At 46.3% G+C, this 19149-nt stretch overlaps 1 protein-coding gene across 1 annotated transcript in view; it reads left to right on the forward strand.

Annotated features, from left to right (window-relative positions):
• Positions 1-19149, forward strand: part of Olfml2a (olfactomedin like 2A) — a 29972-nt gene continuing 10823 nt past the window's right edge. The window contains exons 1-5 of the mRNA XM_027423648.2: positions 1-105; positions 8106-8369; positions 13834-13941; positions 15746-15955; positions 18034-18295. Coding sequence (XP_027279449.2) covers positions 1-105; positions 8106-8369; positions 13834-13941; positions 15746-15955; positions 18034-18295 — 949 coding nt within the window. The remainder of the gene's footprint in view (positions 106-8105; positions 8370-13833; positions 13942-15745; positions 15956-18033; positions 18296-19149) is intronic.

Genomic DNA, 19149 nt, shown 5'->3' on the forward strand with positions numbered 1-19149 from the left:
ATGGCAGCGGCAACCCTCCTGCCTTGGTGCCCCCAGCTGAAGCTGCTGCTGCTGCTGCTGCTGCTGTTCTTGCTTCGTGCCGGTCCTGTGCAGCCCGACAGTAAGGTATGTGCGCACTGCCTGGAACTTGGCGCAGCTCGGCGGTAGCCCGAGTGAGGGGGCGCTATGGCTAAGGGTGCACGCCAAGGAAGGTGCCTTCAGCCGGGAGATGGGGACTAGGAAAGGCAGATCAGACTTGGGGCTCAGTCTGGACTCTGCTGGAATCAAAAGCCTTGAGGAAGGAACACGTGCGAGAAAAAGCGCTGGTAGTAATAGGGCGCTTGGGTCCTAGAGCCTGAGGAAGGGCACTTGGACCTTGCTGTTATGCTCAGAGATCAGGCCTCAAACACAGGATCAAGCAGGTGGTCTCGGGTGGGCAGGGAACTGGTTGAGTTTTGGGGGGCTTTGGGGTTTGTTTGTATTGTTTTTTGTTGTTTTGTCTTTCGAGACAGGGTCTCTCTGTGGCTTTGGAGGCTGTCCTGGAACTAGCTCTTGTAGACCAGGCGGGCCTCGAACTCACAGAGATCCACTGGCCTCTGCCATTCCCTACTATACGTGGTTTCTAGATGCAATGAGATTATGCAGAATGTTTAGGACCATACCTAGTAGGTGCCCAATAGATGACACTATGCTACCTCAAGAATCCCAAAACCAGGTATTAGATCCAGAACATAGAGGGAACAAGTATCTGAGACAGACCAAGAGCCCCATAAGGGTAATCTAGAAATGACCTGATGAAGATGAGCCTAGAGCAGCATTTTTCAACCTATGGGAATTGATTTTTATTTTATTTTATTTTTATTTATTTATTTATTTTGGTTTTCCGAGACAGGGTTTCTCTGTATTGTTTTGGACCCTGTCCTGGAACAAGATCTGTAGATCAGGCTGGCCTTGAACTCACAGAGATCTGCTTGCCTCTGCCTCTCGAGGGATTAAAGGCATGCGCCACCAGGCAGCCTGTGGATCTTGAACATTGTGAGGTTGAATGACCATTTCATACATTTACAATTCATAATAGTTATGAAGTAGCAATGAAATGATTTTTTGGTTAGGGGGTCACTAGCCTAGAGGGAAATGCTCACAGAGAATAAGGGCTTCAGTGACTTCTTTTGATATCACTCCATTTTTTTTCCTAGTAGAATCTGAGCCTGCCTGTAAGCAGGCAAAGGGTAAAAGTGTAGTCTGAGTTTCTTTTCCGCCTAGTCCCAAAGGCATTTAGTCCCAAATAAACACAGTGACCCTGGATTAATTATAAACTGTGTAGCTGATATTAATTATAAACTGTGTAGCTGATGGCTCAGGCTTCTTATTGGCTAGCTCTCTCTTAATTATTAACCCATTTTTATTAATCTAAGTATTTCTATGTGTTCTTATCTTAACCGGAGAATGCCCAGGCCTCTTGCTCCCTCAAGATATATATGGCATCTCCCTCTCGGCTTCTGTCTCTCTTTCCTCTTCCCCAGAACTCTCCTATACTTCCTGCCTAGCTACTGTCCAATCAGTGTTTTATTCATCAGCCAATAAGAGAAACATACATACAGGACATCCCCTATCATAAAAACTATTCTTTTCCTGTGCAAACTTGGAAATATGACTGCGTGTCTCTGGGCCTCAGTCCCCTCTGGCTTAGTGAACAAAATCCCAGATGACCTGCTCAACACTCTCTCACCCCCTGACTGTCTGTCCTCTGTGGCTGGGAAGGACTTTTGGACTTGAGCATCTGTGAGCTTTGCAAAGGGCTATAGAGGAGGAGGGCTTACATCCAAAACAAAGCCAAGACAAAGAAAACCCAACACCCTGTTTATATAGTGAGTCAGCCAAACACTTGCTAGGTTGGGAAGGGGGCATATTTACTTGGTCCAAGACAAGCTGGAGCTGGTGGAGTAGGAAGGATAAAGCAGCTGGGGACCCAGCATAACCCTCCCCTAGACACTTCCCATCCCTTCTCCACTTGAGCCAGCTGAGAAAAATAAAAATCAGGTGATGGGTGAATTTACTATGCATTCCTGCTCAGCCAGACTCCTGCTGGCTCTGCAGAGCTGTTTTCATTATCACCCTCTCTCTCCACAGTAATAACCCAACTTCTTCCCCTCCAAACCTGGCCTGTTTTTGTTAGGGTAAGATGGGGGGCTTAGAGGACCACCTTTGTACTCGAAGTGAATTGAGGATTCTAGAGCTTTATGTTTGCTCCTCTACAGGCTTTCTCTTTCTGGCAGGCTCCTGCCCATTATACTCACCCTGGTACTCTGTTGGTTTCCTTGCATTTTAAATTGATGTTTATAATGAGGCTTTCCTAAACAGGATTTGGAGTTTTCCATCTAAGGAAGTGCTTTGTCTGGACTGAAGTGAGAGGGGAAACTCAACTGCCTTGCTATTTCTGCATGGCTGCCCAGCTTTGAAGTTGGGGTGGACAGGCAGGTAGTGCCCCATGACACCCAGGCATGGCAGCAGACAAAGAGCCACTGGGACCTCACTCTACTTACATGCAGGGGTGGAAAGGGACTTGAGCAAAGAGAGAAGACTGATGCCTGTGGGAGCTAGAGCAAGGGACCAGACCACAGTGAGCCCAGCAGGCCATAGTTTCCTGGGCCAGGTCAGATGTTCCAGGCAGGCCAGTCCCAAGGGCTTAGGTGTTGTTCCACATTGATTCCTGGAGTTTCTGTATGTGGAGTAATTGGAAGCAGGCCCCTGAGCTGAACAAGCAGAATGACAGGGTAATGGAGTCATCTTTCTGGTACAGTGTCAGGCCAAGCCACACCTGACCATCTCTCTGTAAGAAATGGACCTGCCTAAACACTCCTTTGAGAACATAGAATACCAGGACCAAGGTCCATGCCCAGCATTTTACATTCAGCATCATGAACTATCAACGCTGCCAAGGCTTAGTGGTCCCTCCCCAGGGAACAGATTTGAACACCCTAAAGAATCACACTGTGGCTGGGTGGTGGTGGAGAACACCTTTAATCACAATGCTCAGGAGGTAGATATCTATGAGTTTGAGACCAGCCTAGTCTATAGAGATAGTTCCAGGACAGCCATGGCTACACAGAGAAACCCTGTCTCTCAAAGAAACAATAAAATAATAATAATATAGTAATAATATAATCACTCTGGGACACTGAGGTATCTGCATTTTCAAGTGTAACCCCAGGTACTTCTGAGACATGGTCCCCTTTGCGGCACAGAACTTATGGGGGCAGTATGGAACTAAGATCTGTGGAGCCCGAGAGTAACAGATCATCAAAGAAAGTGATTTTGAAAGATTAATCCAGCGGAAAGGAATGCATCCTGACATTGGGCTATGGTCCTGGAGTTGGTAGCAAGGTACAAAGGTGGGAAATATTTAGGGTAACCCTCAGGAAACCAGTACTAATAAGTTGTCCAGGGTACAAAGGAGGTGCAGAGACATTGTATGGGCAGGAGGGAAGGTAGACTTAGGGTGGAAGAGATGCTGCATAGAGCTTACCTGGATTGAATTTGGGGCCTCCAGAAAGAGGTGTCCAGATGACAGTGGACTTCAATTGAGGGCTTTTCGGGAAAACTGCCTGAGATGAGATGGGATAGCCATGAAGAAGAAAGCAGCACCAACCTCAAGACAACCACATATGAGCCTGCCCAGCCATTACAAGAACACACTCTTATTCCAGCTACTCTCTTTATCTGGCTCTCTCCAAAAACAACTCAAGCTACCTACCCTCTAGCCATCTCACTGTGAGCTTTCCTTGCAAATACCCAGAGGCCTTCTAAGCACTAACCACCACCACTGACACATTTGGGAGCTTTGGCAGAGATGTGTGCTGTGCACAGCTTCAAGGAAAGATGGGGGCTGAGGCAGGGACTTTCCTATTTGAAAGCAACTTTCAGCCTTCATGCCAAGGAACAGACCCAGGAGGTAGCCCCAGATCCTATGACCTCCTTCTGTGCAGACCTGTGGGTCCCAGCTCAGTTGCTTGGGTAGAAGTCTTGGTGTGGTGATCACAGGTGTTCAGAGGAAGAGCACTATGTAAACAAAATTTTGGAATCAGGCTGTGTGGACAAGCTTCTAACCTTCCCTAATGTACCATAGAGGGTGTGGTAAGGGCAAAGAGAGATGGAAAACATGGAGGTGATACAAGGGAGGGCTTCCAGAAGCAGCATATATAGCACAGATTGCTTAAATTAGCAATCTGGGCCAGAACTGTGGCAGGTGCTCCCCATATGCTGACTGCAGATTCATGACAAGCACAAGAAGGGATTGATAGCCACCCCATTTTACAGAAGAGGAAGCTCAAGTTCCAAAGGGACAAGACCATGAAGGAAGGAGGTATAAGTGCCAAGACTATCTATAGCTTTTCACCATAGTGCTTGGCTGTCTCTAGCTTTACCCCCACTGGAGGAAGGACCGTGCTGCATTCCCAGCAACTGGATCTGGGATCAGAGGTCTTCTTCTAGCTCCTAGTAGTGTGAGAGAGCCTATGTGTTTGGCACATAGCACATCATCTGAGGAGGAAGGAATGTAGCAGTATAATGTGGAAGCAGCTGCTAGATGGGTGTGGTTAGATTCAATAGATGGGGAAGCCCACAGTGGTTTGGCCACACACACACACACACACACACACACACACACACACACACACACACACACACACACCTACCTACCTACCTACCTGCTGGGCTTTTGACCCTGATTGGGAAGTAATACAGTGTCATGGAGTTTTGGCAGAGCTGAGAGAGGACTTGAGTTCCTCTCTTGTGGGGTTCTGGTGAGTCTGGCTGTTCAAAAGCAGGGGAACATTAGCCTGCAGCACCCAGAGTGCACTCCACCCACAAAAGACCAGGACAGAGAGCAGGACCACAGCCTCCTGTCTAACTCTCCTCTCTGCCCACTGTTCCCTGGCTCCTTCCTGCACAGCTACAGAAAAATAAATAAATAAAATAGGAAATCTACACTGCCCAGGCTCATCTTCTCCAAACTGGCTTAGGGGCTATTTCCTCATCTGTAGATGTTGCTACCAATAGAAGAGTAGACCAGTGCACCCACACAGAAAAAGATAGCCTACAGCTCAGCATATTCCTGCCCTGTCTGAGTGTGGGACTGGCACTCCACCTCTCAGCCCACCTGTGTTCTTGGTGGGACAAGCAGCAGGGATCTGTGTCCATAGGTGTCAGCTAGCCTGGTTAGCCCTGCACTGTAGTCTCCCTGCTATCAAACAGTACATTGAGCTGGGATGGGATGGGAGGCACACCTTTAATCCCAGCACTCAGGAGACAGAGGCAGGCCTCTTGTGAGTTTGAGGCCAGCCTAGTCTACAAAGTGAGTTCCAGTACAGCCAAGGCTACACAGAGAAACCTTGTCTTTTTGTGTGTTTGTGTGTGTGGGGGGGGGGGGTTCAAGACAGGGTTTCTCTGTGGCTTTGGAGCCTGTCCTGAAACTCGCTCTTGTAGACCAGGCTGGTCTCCAACTCACAGAACTCTGCCTGCCTCTGCTTCCCAGGTGCTGGGACTAAAGGTGTGTGCCACCACCGCCCGGAGAGAAACCTTGTCTTGACAAAACAAAAATTGCACACTTGAGGGGGTGAGGCCCAGGCTGTATGGACTTCCTGTGTTACTTCTGAAGCTATGGAGGTTGCAGGTTGCAGTGAAAAAAATGAAAGTTGGGAGGAAAAGGAAGGCAGAAGGATGGGCTGAGGATGAGATCCACTCTTCAGGGGCACACCCTCAGTGACCTACTTCCCCCCAACTAAGTCCCCTCTAGGGTTGCATACCTCCCAAAAAATGCCATCCAATTATGAATCCATCAGTGAATTAAGCCGAAGATGAGCTCAGAGCCTTTGTGGTTCCATCTCTGTGGCCCAGCAGCAGGCAACTGAGCTTTTAGCTCAAAAATCTTGGGGAACATTTCTTATTCAAGCAGAAAGCCAAGATCCTCAGCCAACCCTAGGACCCTCCAAGACTGGACTCTGCCATGTCCGTAGCCTCACCTCCTGCCACCCTGCACCCCTGAAAGCACCAGTCAGAGTAACCTTCCCACCTCCCCCAGGCCTCCTGTAAAGCAAGATTCACCCTTGTTTTGCCTGTCTAATTTGCTTCCCATCAATGCCCTCTCCACAAAGGTACCCTTCTCCTGGCCACATTCAGCAGTCTTTGTGTTCACTGGGTGGTGGTGAGGCATGTCTTAGTACCAGCACTCAGGAGACAGAGGCAGGTGGGTCTCTGAGTTTGAGGCCAGCCTGGTCTACAAAGCGAGTTCCAGAATAGCCAGGGCTACACAGAGAAATCCTGTCTCAAAAACCAAAACCCAGAAAACAAAAAAAACACACACAAAAAATAAAGAATGTTCCCTGATCTATTTCTCCCACACCTCTAGCTGTCACCCACTCAGGCCCTGGCAGAAGCCGGGGGTTCAAACAGATATCTGAGGGTCTAGAGAGGAAGTGGAAATCTAAATCCCTTTTCTTAGGGCCTTGGGGCTTGGCAGAGGCCCAGGGTGCCATGAGCTCACCTGTGTCCTTATGTTTTCTTATCCAGTGATTAGCTGATCATCTGTAGGCCTAGGGTGAGTTTTTGTGGACTGGGCTGGGACTAGCTGTACACTAAGCATCTGGAACCCAATGTGCAAACCAGGTGTATCTATGCAAGGAACCTGCCTTGCATCTCACTGAGTTGATATCTGAGAACACAGAGCTGGTGATATCCCAGAAACAAGTGACCACATCTGGTCATGGAGTGTTGAAGGAGGAGGGGGAGGAGAAGGAAACCACTGGCTTAAGGTCATGTTGTCTCATGTGATCTTCTCTTTGAGAAGGCTGGTTTTTGCAAGTCCTCCATTCTGCCATTGTACCATTGAAGAAATGGGGTTAGAACCTGTTAAAGGGCACCTCTACCCAGGGCATAGGAAATCAGATCTGTAGAAGTCACCTAGAAAAAGAGGGCCTTGAGTCCGCATTCCTTGCTGAGACTGGAACAGAAGAAAAACAAATATTTTGGACTATTGTATTGCTACTAATCTCATAATTTTTGTCATGATATTGATGGTCATATAGAATACTAACCAATTCTAGAAAAAGGATTCATCTACCTTCCTGTACATGATTCTGGTTTGAGCCTCTATCTCTAACTGTGAACCATGACCATGCCTAATAGTGACCTTTGAAGTCTCCAAAAGGAGGATGGTGCCCCCACAACAATTTCACTAGGACTATGACAACACTATGGAGCTGAACAACTCCAACTAAAGATTGGTTACACAATGTTGTTGGTCATAGTCAGGAAGAAAGTTGAACAAATGGGATTAAATTCAAGGTTTTTATTTTGAAAAAAAAAAGAATATAGATATGATAGGATTAAAAGGGTGGATTATTGGATCTACTCTGTTTTGTTTTGTTTTGTTTTGTTTTGTTTATTTTTCAAGACAGGGTTTCTCTGTATTGCTTTGGAGCCTGTCCTGGAACTCGCTCTGTAGACCAGGCTGGCTTCGAACTCACAGAGATCCGCCAGCCTCTGCCTCCCAAGTGCTGGAATTAAAGACCTGTGCCACCAACGCCCGGCTTGTTTTTTCTATATTTCATTGAATCTTCACTAGCCCCTGAGTCAGAAGCCCACTTTTCCAGAAGCAGGAAGATTACAGAAACAGAAAGTATGCTGCCTGCTGCCTTCTCACCCAGGATCCAGGCCTTATGTTCTTCCTTCCTTCCTTCCTTCCTTCCTTCCTTCCTTCCTTCCTTTCTTTCTTTTTTTTTTTTTTGACTGGGTTTCTCTGTGTAACCCTGGCTGTTCTAGAACTTACTTTGTAGAACAGACTCGTCTCGAATTCACAGAGCTCTGTCTGCCTCTGCCTCCCCTGTGCTGGTATTAAAAGAGTGCACCACCATGCCCCACTGACAGTTCTCTTTTTTGAACTTTTCCACAGCTGGGCATTAACATTTGAATTATAATTGCAATACTGTTGCTTAGTCCCTGTTACTTCTCTGCTACCTCTAAGTGCCACCCAAAGACCAGCAGGCTAGATTCTGCTACACCCTCCCATCCCCCACATCCTGTCCCCTCAGTACTGGCCAAATGGAACCACTCTTGCCCACCCTTTGCAGATATTCAGCAACCTGGACCAGGTACGGATGACCTCGGAAGGCTCTGACTGCCGCTGCAAATGCATCATGAGACCGCTGAGCAAGGATGCATGTAGCCGGGTACGAAGTGGGCGTGGACAGATAGAGGACTTCTACACTGTGGAGACATTAAGTTCAGGGACTGACTGCCGCTGCTCCTGCACTGCTCCGCCTTCCTCACTCAACCCCTGTGAGAATGAGTGGAAGATGGAGAAACTCAAGAAGCAGGCACCTGAGCTCTTCAAGGTAGGCTGAGACAGTAAGGGGATTGGCTTGGCTCTCCCATGATGTCAGTAATACAGGTCAGAAAACTGAGGCTTCCTGAGTGAAGCCAGCTAAAGTCAGTGGGGCCGCTTGAATTACTCACTGTCCTGGGTATCACCTAAAAAAAACATTTACCTTTTCCTAGCTGTGTTACAAATGCTGGGGCAGCTTATTGTTTTGTTTGTTCCATCTTGCTTTTTGAGACAAGGTGATACTCTGTTATCCATATTATCCTAAAATTCACTATATATACCAGGATAGCCAGCCTATGCTATTTGAAGCAGTCCACCTGCCTATGCTGCCCAATTTCTGGGATTATAGGCATATGCCATCATACCAGGCTTATTTTTGTTTATTTTAACTGATAGAGGTTCGTGTATTCCAGGCTTGCCTCAAACTTCCCATGTAGCCCAATATGACCTTGAATTTCTGATCCTCCTCTATACCAAGTACTGACATTACATATGGGTAGTGCCATGCCCGCACTTAGTGGGTCTGGTAGGGCTGGGATTTGAACCCAGGTCTTGTGTTTAAATCATCTCCTCCTCTGCCTCTCTCTAAAGGATCTTATAAAGGGCAAGTTTGTTTCCTAACTTATAAAATTACTTTACTTTTTATCTTATAATGTATGAGTGTTTTGCCTACATGTATATAAGTGTCTGCTGCCCATGAAGGCCGGAAGAAGGCATCAGATACCCTGGAAATACCCTGGAACTGGAGTTACAGGTGTTGAGAGCTGAACCCAGGTCCTCTGCAAGAATAGCAGAGGTCTTTTTTTTTTTTTTTTTTTTTTGACAGGGTTTCTCTGTGTAGCTTTGGAGCCTATTCTGGCACTTGCTCTGGAGACCAGGCTGGCCTGGAACTCACAGAGATCTGCCTGCCTCTGCCTCCCGAGTGCTGGGATTAAAGGCGTGCGCCACCAATGTCTGGTGAATAGCAGAGGTCTTAGCTGCTGAGCCATATCTCTACCCACTTCTTGGTATCTTTGTACGTCTTTCTCTTAAAGTCTCTTCCAGACATGCATCTCATTGGCCTGTTTGGTGTCAGAAACCATGAATGGTCTGAGGTGGTACCCTACTTGTTATATAAGTTTGCAAGGTGACATAGCCTGGATGCCAGTGGAAATCACAGACAGCAGCATCCTGGGTCACAGACAAAGAACGTCATGATTCCCAGCTAATCTCCATTCTCTCCCGCTGGTTTGATGTGTTCCAGCATACTGATTCAGTATGATATTCAGTAAGGTATGGGATAGAGGAACCCTGACTTCAGAGAACTAGAACACCCCGGCTGACAATCTGTCTTTATATCTCTGTTTTTGAAAACATGTGATTACTCACATTTCCTTATTATCTTATATATAGTTGGTAATAATAACTTTCAAGGGAGCTGGAGAGATGGCTCAGTGGTTAAGAGAACTGACTGTTCTTCCAGAGGTCCTGAGTTCAGTGTTCAGTTCCCAGCAACCACATGGTGGCTCACAACCACCTTGAATGAGATCTGGTGCCCTCTGCTGGCATGCAGGCAGAAGACTATACATAATAAATAAAATCTTAAAAAAAAAAAAAAAAAAAAAAAACTTTCAAGAAGTAGAAACCCGCTAGGTGGTGATGACACGGGCCTTTAGTCCCAGCACTGGGGAGGCAGAGGCAGATGGATCTCTGTGAGTTCAAGACCAGTCTGGTCTACAGAGCGAGTTCCAGGACAACCTCCAAAGCAATACAGAGAAACCCTGTCTCAAAAACAAAACAGAACAAAAAAGAACTAGAAATTTGCATTACATTGCCAAATGAGTTGTATAGGTACAATACCTTGAACCAGATTAGAAACATGTACAATGTTTTAATTAATCTCAAATTTGTATCAATACACAATATTTACATACAATATACAAAAGTCCAATCCAATGTAAAATATTTAAAACTAGTAGCTGCCTTTGAAAAGTAGATCCAATAATCTCTACCTTTTTATCTCATCATATCTATACTTTTTAGAAGTAGATTCAATAATCTACCTTTTTATCTTATATCTGTATCTTTTTTTTAAAAAACAAAAATCTTGACTCTAATCCCCTTTGTTCAACTTTCTTGCTTGACCGTAAGCAACAACATTTTGTAACCAATCTCCCTAAACAATGACAAATATCCATAACCCATTGAATGACAAAAAAACCACCCACCCCACCTCTTGGGAATGTGGGTGTTGTGGTTGGATTTGGGGTTTTGTTTTGTTTTGTTTTGTTTTTGTCGTTGGGTTTTGGGTTTTGGTTTTGGTTTTTCAAGATAGGGTTTCTCTATATTGCTTTGGAGGCTGTCTTGGAACTCCCTCTGTAGACCAGTCTGGCCTCCAACTCACAGAGATCTGCCTGCCTCTGCCTCCTAAGTGCTGGGAATAAAGGCATGTGCCACCACCACCCAACCGGGTATTGTGTTCTTAAAGTTACTTCTTGCTGTCTGGGGACAACAGCATCTTTAGGGGAACCTTAAAAGAAAATTTTGGAGTTAACTGTCAGGCTGCCTTATTTTTGTCCAGTCTCTGCATATTATGTAAGTGGAGAACTTGTCTCAAGTCGTAGCTAGAGTATTCTGTGAGGATAGATCATCCTAGTCAGCCTCCTGCAAATTGTTCTGAGCGTGTTTGTGAGGCTGGATCATCTCAGCTGACCTCCTCAAAATTTTCCTGATCAGTTTGTAATCCAAAGCTGATCTTTAGTTGGTATTGTTCAGCTTAATGGTGTTATCATAGTCCTGGTGAAATTGTTGTGGGCTTCCTTCCTCCTCCTCCTCTTCTTCAAGAAAGAGGGGGGTTCTCTATATTAAGAGTCCTGGCTGTTTTAAAACTCCCTTTTGTAGGTCAGGGGGCTTCAAACTCACTGAGATCTACATGCATCTATCTGCCTCCTGAGTGGTGATATTAAAGGGATGTGTGACCTCCACCCAACTTGGATTCAATCTTCTTTTTTGAGACTTCAGAGATCTCATTAGGTCAGATTCTTTCTTTCTTTCTTCTTCTTTTTTGTTTTGTTTTTTTGAGACAGGGTTTCTCTGTGTCGCCTTGGCTGTCCTGGAACTAGCTCTTGTAGACCAGGCTGGTCTCCAACTCACAGAGATCTGCCTGCCTCTGCCTCCCATGTGCTGGAATTAAAGGCATATGCCACCACCACCAGGCTAGGTCAGATTATTTCTTTTCTTGGTAATTTTTTCCAGGTAGTTCTTCCTTCATCTTTGGAAGTTTATTTGTCCAAATGTCTTAAATTCCTCAAGATGTTTGTTTTTATTTTCCTGAAAAGACAAAAACAAAACCCTTCCCCAACACTAACTTTGGGGAGGTTCCTAATCTAATCCTTATCATTTTTGGTCTACAACTTCTAAATTTTTTATTTGAGCTTCTAAAGCTCTTCTTTCATCCAGAACAATGTTTTCTTTCAATAGGTATTAGGGTATTTAATTGTCCTGGGAAGGAGTTTCATCCACAGTGGCAGGAAACAAATGAAATGGTGTTGACATAGGGACTTTTGACAGGTGCCTTCCTTAAGGCATTTCATCGGCAATATAATAGTCCTTAAATATGTGTTTTTCCTCTGTTCCATATCAGGTGGCTTTTCTGACATGAGACAGACATTTTTATTTTTCTTTAACTGGCATGATTGGGTTTAGAGAAGGAGAGAGAGCCACACTCTAACTCCAAAGCCAGCTTTAATCTTTAATTGGACTACAAAAAGACCAATTTGCATTATGTCTGTAGAGAAAAGCAAACACAAACATTTGGGAAGATTTATGAAGTTTTATCCTGTTGGAAATATGGTATACCAATAGACCAATTTACTCCTTTCCTTGGAACAATTTCTCTGTATTATTTGTTCCTTTTCTTCAGGTGTCTCAATTGTCCAGTCGATTCTGGATTCTGGATTCTGGATTCCTTAGTCTCCTGAAAAAAACAAAAATAAAACCCTTCCCCAATACTAAATTTTTTTCTTTTTCTTTTTGTTTTTTCTGAATCCTCAGGCAAGCTTTATTAAATCATAAATATGGGAAAGAAAGCCGGTGGTGGCACATGCCTTTAATCCCAGCACTCAGGAGGCAGAGGCAGGCGGATCTCTGTGTGTTCGAGGCCAGCCTGGTCTTCAGAGCAAGTGCCAGGATAGGCTCCAAAGCTACACAGAGAAACCCTGTCTCGAAAAACCAAATAAATACATAAATAAATGAAAGAAAGAAGAGAAAGCAGGCATGCCAAAGTTTAAGTATAATATCTTATGGGAGTCAACACAAATAAAATTGCTCTGCCAAGTGGCTACAAAACATCATAGAAAACCAAAATCTGTTCTCCTGCTCTGTACTGACTTTTACCACAGGTACCATGAGTAGTTTGCTCCCATCTCACTCACCCCAGCTCTGAGTGCAGGCTACTCCTCTGCCCAACATGTCTTTTCCCGACAGCTCTGCCAGTGAATGCTCAGTTCAAACAATACTAATCTACTAGGGTAGGAGGAGGGATGGTACCTCGGTTGAGAGCACTGGCTACTCTTGCAAAGGATTCCCAGAACCCACATGGCAGCTCACAAACATCTGTGACTCTAATTTCAGGGGATCCAATGGCCTCTTCTATCCTCCACATCACCCACGTGGTGAACAGACATGCATGCAGGCAAAACACCCATACTCACAAAGTAAAAACAAATTAAAAAGTAAAAAGGTTCATACTTTGGGTTAGGTTAATCAATTGAAGCAAGCAGGCCTCTTGGCCTGTGATTCCTAAAAGTCTGTTATAAAAGCATGCCCCAGAGACACTATAGCAAAAGTTCATAAAGGAGACCTCCCAGGTAAGGATGTGTCCCCAAGCCAAGGGACAGCTGCAGCTTGGCTCCTCAGTACACTACAACTATTGGTCATACCTCAGGGCTGCCTCTGGGGAAACATCCAGACTGTATCTTTGGAGTTTGGCCACTTTGTCACTCAAAAAAGAGGCTTACACAGACAGAATGATTGCTAGGTACAAAGTTCAGGTCAGGGGAAGAGCTCTCTTGTTTCATCACACAGAAGGGTGACTGTGGGTGATAACAGTTAATAGTCTATTTTGAAATACTTTATCAGAGAGGAACTTGAATGGTCCCATCACATAGAAACCGGAGATATATATCACCCACATATATCCCCCACTTGCTGGGATGTGATCCAGTGGTGGAGTATTTGACAAGTATGTAGAAGGCCTTCATATATATCCCCAGAACTTCAAAACTGAAAAAACAAATATGCTTATTTGTAAAATGCATTAATAAAATCTTACCTGTTCCTTGTCCTGTGATTATGAGCAGGCTAGAGCCCAAGCCACTGTGAGACTCTAGGATTCTGGGCTTCTTGAGGCATTGGAGCTCCTTTTGTGCCCTCTGGCCTATATGTTTATATCGTTGCTTTACCATCTGTCTCCCTCCTCCACCCCTCACCTTCAGTTGCAGTCTATGGTGGATCTCCTTGAGGGTGCCCTGTACAGCGTGGATCTGATGAAAGTACACGCCTACATCCACAAGGTGGCCTCCCAGATGAACACACTGGAGGAGGTAAGGGCAGGACAGGGCCAGTGGCCCAGGGCTGTATCCAAAGGGGCCTGGGACATTCTGTTTCACACTGGGGGCCACAGAAAGCAGAACTCCAGCAGGGAGTTCGAAAGGGAAGAGGTGTAGAGGTCTGGGGGTTTCAAGGATCCAAGATAGCGTAAAGCCTGGATGAAGAAACTAGGTACTCTTTGGTAGTATGAAATGAGTGTTGATAGGGTGCTGCCAACATCAGGGTCCACACTGCACAACTCTGGGGTACCATTCACAGAGAAGTACCATGTCAGTGGTGCCTCTGGATTGGTACAACGTAGTAGAACTGATAAAACCTTCCTGGGTTTGATAATACCAGTACTACCTGTATGGAAGCAAAGGCATTACAGAGCAGACTGGACAGGCTATGTATTCTATAGGACTACCCTCTGGGTACAAGAACAGCCAAGCCTGGAGAGGTCCAGGCTGAAGGTTCAGGACTTGCCTCTCCCTGGCATTGCCTGGTCTCCACCCATTTCCTGCATCCGGCCTCTGCTGAGCGCCAGGGGTCTAGGGACATGCAGGAGCAGGCGTGGGGACTTCCTTTCCCTGCTTCCTTTCCAGAGGGAGGAGGTGGCTGGGCATCCTGTGCCATGGGAGGAAAGACTAAATCCCAAACTGGGATGGGCAGGGGGTGGGGGTGGGGTGGTGTCACAGTGACTTAGATTATCTGAAACCTAGTGGATCATCTCCTCCTAGCTGATCTCAGGCCAGCTTGGAAAACTAACATGAGAATCTTCCCTGGGTACAGTATTACTATACATACTCTCATACTGCAGACTCTGAGGCCATCCTCCACTGACCTTTCCTCTTATTCTGTCTGGAAATGCAAGCTGGTTCCCCATAGCTCTGAGTCTGCCGATTGTCTCTTTTGCAAATTTGGTTTGAGTGCTGGGATCACAGGCAAGCACTACCACACCCAGCTCTGAAAAAATAATTTTAAATTAACAGACTATTGGAGACTTTCAGAGACCATCCTTAGACTAAATTATGGCCTAAGCATACAGTGGCATACTATGCATCCATGAAAAGGAGTGGGGAATGCTTTGTAGAAAGATATGGAGCTAGCGGGCGCGTTGGTGGCGCATGCCTTTAATCCCAGCACTCGGGAGGCAGAGGCAGGCGGATCTCTGTGAGTTTGAGACCAGCCTGGTCTACAAGAGCTAGTTCCAGGACAGCCTCCAAAGCCACAGAGAAACCCTATCTCGGAAAAAAAAAATAAACAAACAAAAAAAAGATATGGAGCTATTTCCAAAATAAGCAGTTAAATGAAAAATCCAAGTGTTGAAAAAATGTGCAAATATATATGTATATATTTGTCCCTATCGTAAAAACATGTAACATTTTGTCATCACTGAAAAAATAAAAGCGAGAGGGATTTATTTATTTATTTCTATTTATTTATTTGAGAGGGTCTCACTATGTGTCCTTGGATGTTCTGCAACTGCCTATGTAGACCAGGCTGGCCTCAAACTCAGAGAGATCCACCCGCCTCTGCCTCTCTAGTACTGGGATTCAAGGCATATGCTACCATACCTGGTCTACTCACATCTTTTTCATTTATTAATATAAATATATATTACCTATTTTCATTCATTTGTTCCTGAGAATAAAAATCATTAATCACTGAGTCTTATAGGACATACTTTTCTTCCACTCTGTTCACTAGTCCCAGTTTTATCTATGTCCCTCAAGTCTTGATGGCCAAGTTGGTGTGACCATCTAGGGTGGCAGCTCAGAAGCAGGGCTAGGAATGACCATGAACCCTGCCCCACAGAACATCAAGGCCAACCTGAGCCAGGAGAACGAGGTGGTGAAAGACAGCATACGTCACCTTGGTGAGCAGCTGAAGAGATATGAGAACCAGTCAGCCATCATGATGAGCATTAAGAAGGAACTGTCCAGTCTGGGCCTCCAGCTGCTGCAGAGGGATGCGGCTGCTGTCCCTGCCACTGCCCCAGACTCAAGCCCTGACAGCAAGGCTCAGGTGAGACCTTCACTCTCATCACGGGGACAGAAGGTGGCTGGGCTTGAGCCTCCAAACACAGACTTGTATGTGTTTGGAGCCTTGAGAGCAAGCTAACAGAAAGCACAGCAAGAACTGGGGAGTGCGTATTTCCACTTTGTGACTTGCACAGGTAAGCACAGTCCAGGGGGATGACTGGCCCCTAAACTGGGTATTCATTCTTATCTCCATTTGCCAAAGTCCTGGAAATGAGGTTGTGGAAACCTCCCTCTGGCCCTAGGGGTATTGCTTCTAGCTTCTCCTGCTGGAGCTAGGACCCTGGGTGAGTATAGAGTAGGTGGGGGCAGTGCCTCAGGGACCCCTGAAGACTAATACCATTCCACCCATAGCAGATAGCATGTCTTCACACAGACTTAAAGTCCCTTGTTCTAGCATATCTTCTTGTTCTAATTTGCCTTCAGAAGTAGAGCCGGGCGTTGGTGGCACATGCCTTTAATCCCAGCACTCAGGAGGCAGAGGCAGGCAGATCTCTGTGAGTTCAAGGCCAGCCTGGTCTACAGAGCGAGTTCTAGGACAGGCTCCAAAACAATACAGAGAAACCCTGTCTCAAAAAACCAAAACAAAAAAATAAATAAGTAGTGCTGTGATAAAGACCACGGCCAAAAGCAATGTTGGGAGGAAAAGGTTTATTTCTGCCTACAACTGTAAGGTCACAACTCCATCACTGAGGAAAGTTAGGGCAGGAACTCAACGAAAGACCTGAAGCAGAGGCCATGAAGGAACACTGCTTATGGGCCTCCTCAGCCTGCTTTCTCATATAACCCAGGACCACTTGCTTAGGGGTAGTACCACCCACAGTAGTCTGGGATCATCAAGTTATCAATAATCAGGAAAATGCCCATAGACTTGCCTACAAGCTGATTGGTGGAGGCATTTTCCCAATTGAGGTTATCTTTTTCCAGGTCAGCCTAGCTTGTGTCAAGCTGTCAAAAGAAAGAAAGAAAGGAAGAAAGAAAGCCAGCCCACTCCTTCAGGCAGAAAAATTGACCTCCTAGTTGCCAGATAAGTCAGGAATAAGTATCCTTTCTTGTGGCATTCAGAGTGTGTCACTTGGCCAGGAGTGCAACAAGTAGCCACCCTTTGATGTCCCTCAGATCAGTCATCCATGGCCATGGGCAGGACACAATCCAGTAGCCTCATTTTCTGGTGATATTTTTAGGAGTCCTCTGAACCTTACTTTCTCACATACCATCTTAGTTCATTCCACAACCTGCGAGTAGAATTGACCTCCTGCCTACTTGGCACATGAAGAAACATGAAGAGGTCACAGGGAGAAGGGGCAGCTTAGCCAGAGCTGCAGCCAGCCTCTGTGACTGCCAAGCCCCAGCCCTTCCTCCTCAATTTGCAACCTCCTGTGCTGACAATGTGATAGTGGCACCTTTGGTGACTGCAAGTGGGACTGCCTAGACATAATAAAGCGTGAGGAAGCCTGTGCCTTGGCCTGTAGCTGGCTGCCTGCTCAGTGAGATGTCTGTTCTGCAAGTGCAAGCGAGCCCCACTTTGGCCCCTGCTCAGAAGGCGGCAGATACTGTACAAGCCTTATCTGCCTGTCTCACAATGGGTGGCGCCCCATGTCCTGTGTTCTTGTGCCAAGCCAGCCTCAGAGCATTTGAGTAGGAAGTGAAAATAACAAGGCTCACAAATGTTAGACACAGCATTCCCTAGGGCTAGCCAGACCAACATGGGACAGGAAGACTTCTCGGGATGCTAGGATTTCAAGGCTAACATGGGGAGCATTCTGGGTACTCTGTAAAGGGACCCAAGAACTTCCCCTTTCCTATACACTAAGGTCAATAAGTGAGAGACAAGGCTAGGAGGTCTCCTCAGGAGCCAGCCTGTCAGTCAAACCAAGAGAACCAGTGGACAGGAGTTGGGAGTGAGCATGTAACCCTCCAGATGGGATCTCAAGACTGCAGAGGAGAAACAGGCAGACAAATTATCCACCGTGGAACTTCACAGACACTGACCCCTCTCCAGCTCACACACACTGAGCTGCTATGTTTACTGTCACCCAAGTCTGAGACTTCTGCTTTTTCCAGGACACTGCTGGAAGGCAAGGCAAAGACCTCAACAAGTATGGCAGTATCCAGAAGAGCTTCTCAGACAAGGGCCTTGCAAAGCCTCCCAAGGAGAAGCTGCTGAAGGTGGAGAAGCTGAGGAAGGAGAGCATCAAGGCCAGAATACCCCACCCCACAGCCAGGCCACATGCCCTGGCACAGCAGCAGGCTGTGGTCCAAAGCTTCACCTACTACAAAGCAGCCAGGCAGGAGGCCAAAAAAGAAGCACCCAAGGCCACAGCCGGTGAGTGGGAGAGTGGGGCCTATCTGAGGGATGGCCAGCTCCAGACATCCACCTGCCTGTTCAGCAACCTCAAAGACACAGACCTCAGCACTATTGTTTACTTTTTGGGGGTTCTTTGCTCAACCACACATTGGGTAGAAGACCCTAGGCAGGGTTGCTGGCAAGAAAATAATGGAGGCAATACAAGAGGCCCCTCTCTATTTACAGCTGTTTTCACCTTTTATAGATTTTGTTCAAAGATTTGCTGCTGGTCAGCTATGTACCAAGTGACAGAGTGAAGTGGACATGGATCCTGCCCCTCACAGAGCTTGCATTTCTGTGGGAGGAGCCACACCTGTGACAGTGGAGGTGGGAGAGCATGGGGATTCCGGGGAGCAAAATGGGCCCTCTCACTTCCAGACTGGCATCTCCAGTTCTCTCATATGTCATCTTCCTGAACAAAAACCCACAGACCCTGCACTTTTCCGGCCAGCTTGGTCTCTGGTGTCCCCACCTGGATCACAGCCATGGACTACACAAGAAGTAACTGGGTTCTTCCAAAGGTGGGGAGGTGGGACTGTTAGAGTCCAGTGTTCTTCAAGAATTCCCTCCAATCAGATTCAGTGATGAAATCCCAGGCACTCAAGAGGTTGAGGCCAGAGTTCAAGGTCAGCCTGAGCTACACAGTAAGAGCCTGACTCAAAAACAACAAAAAAAGGCACCCCAGACTTGGCAGCACTGGCCTGTAAATTGCAGCTAGTCAATGCCAAGGCTAGAGTATTGTTTTGTTGTTGTGTTAAATTTATTTATTTAGCCAGGTAGTGTAGATGGTGGTATCTGTTCTGCCTGGTTCCACAGCCGATTAGCCCCAAATA

Source organism: Cricetulus griseus, chromosome 6, assembly GCF_003668045.3.
Source record: "Cricetulus griseus strain 17A/GY chromosome 6, alternate assembly CriGri-PICRH-1.0, whole genome shotgun sequence".
Lineage (NCBI taxonomy): Eukaryota > Metazoa > Chordata > Mammalia > Rodentia > Cricetidae > Cricetulus > Cricetulus griseus.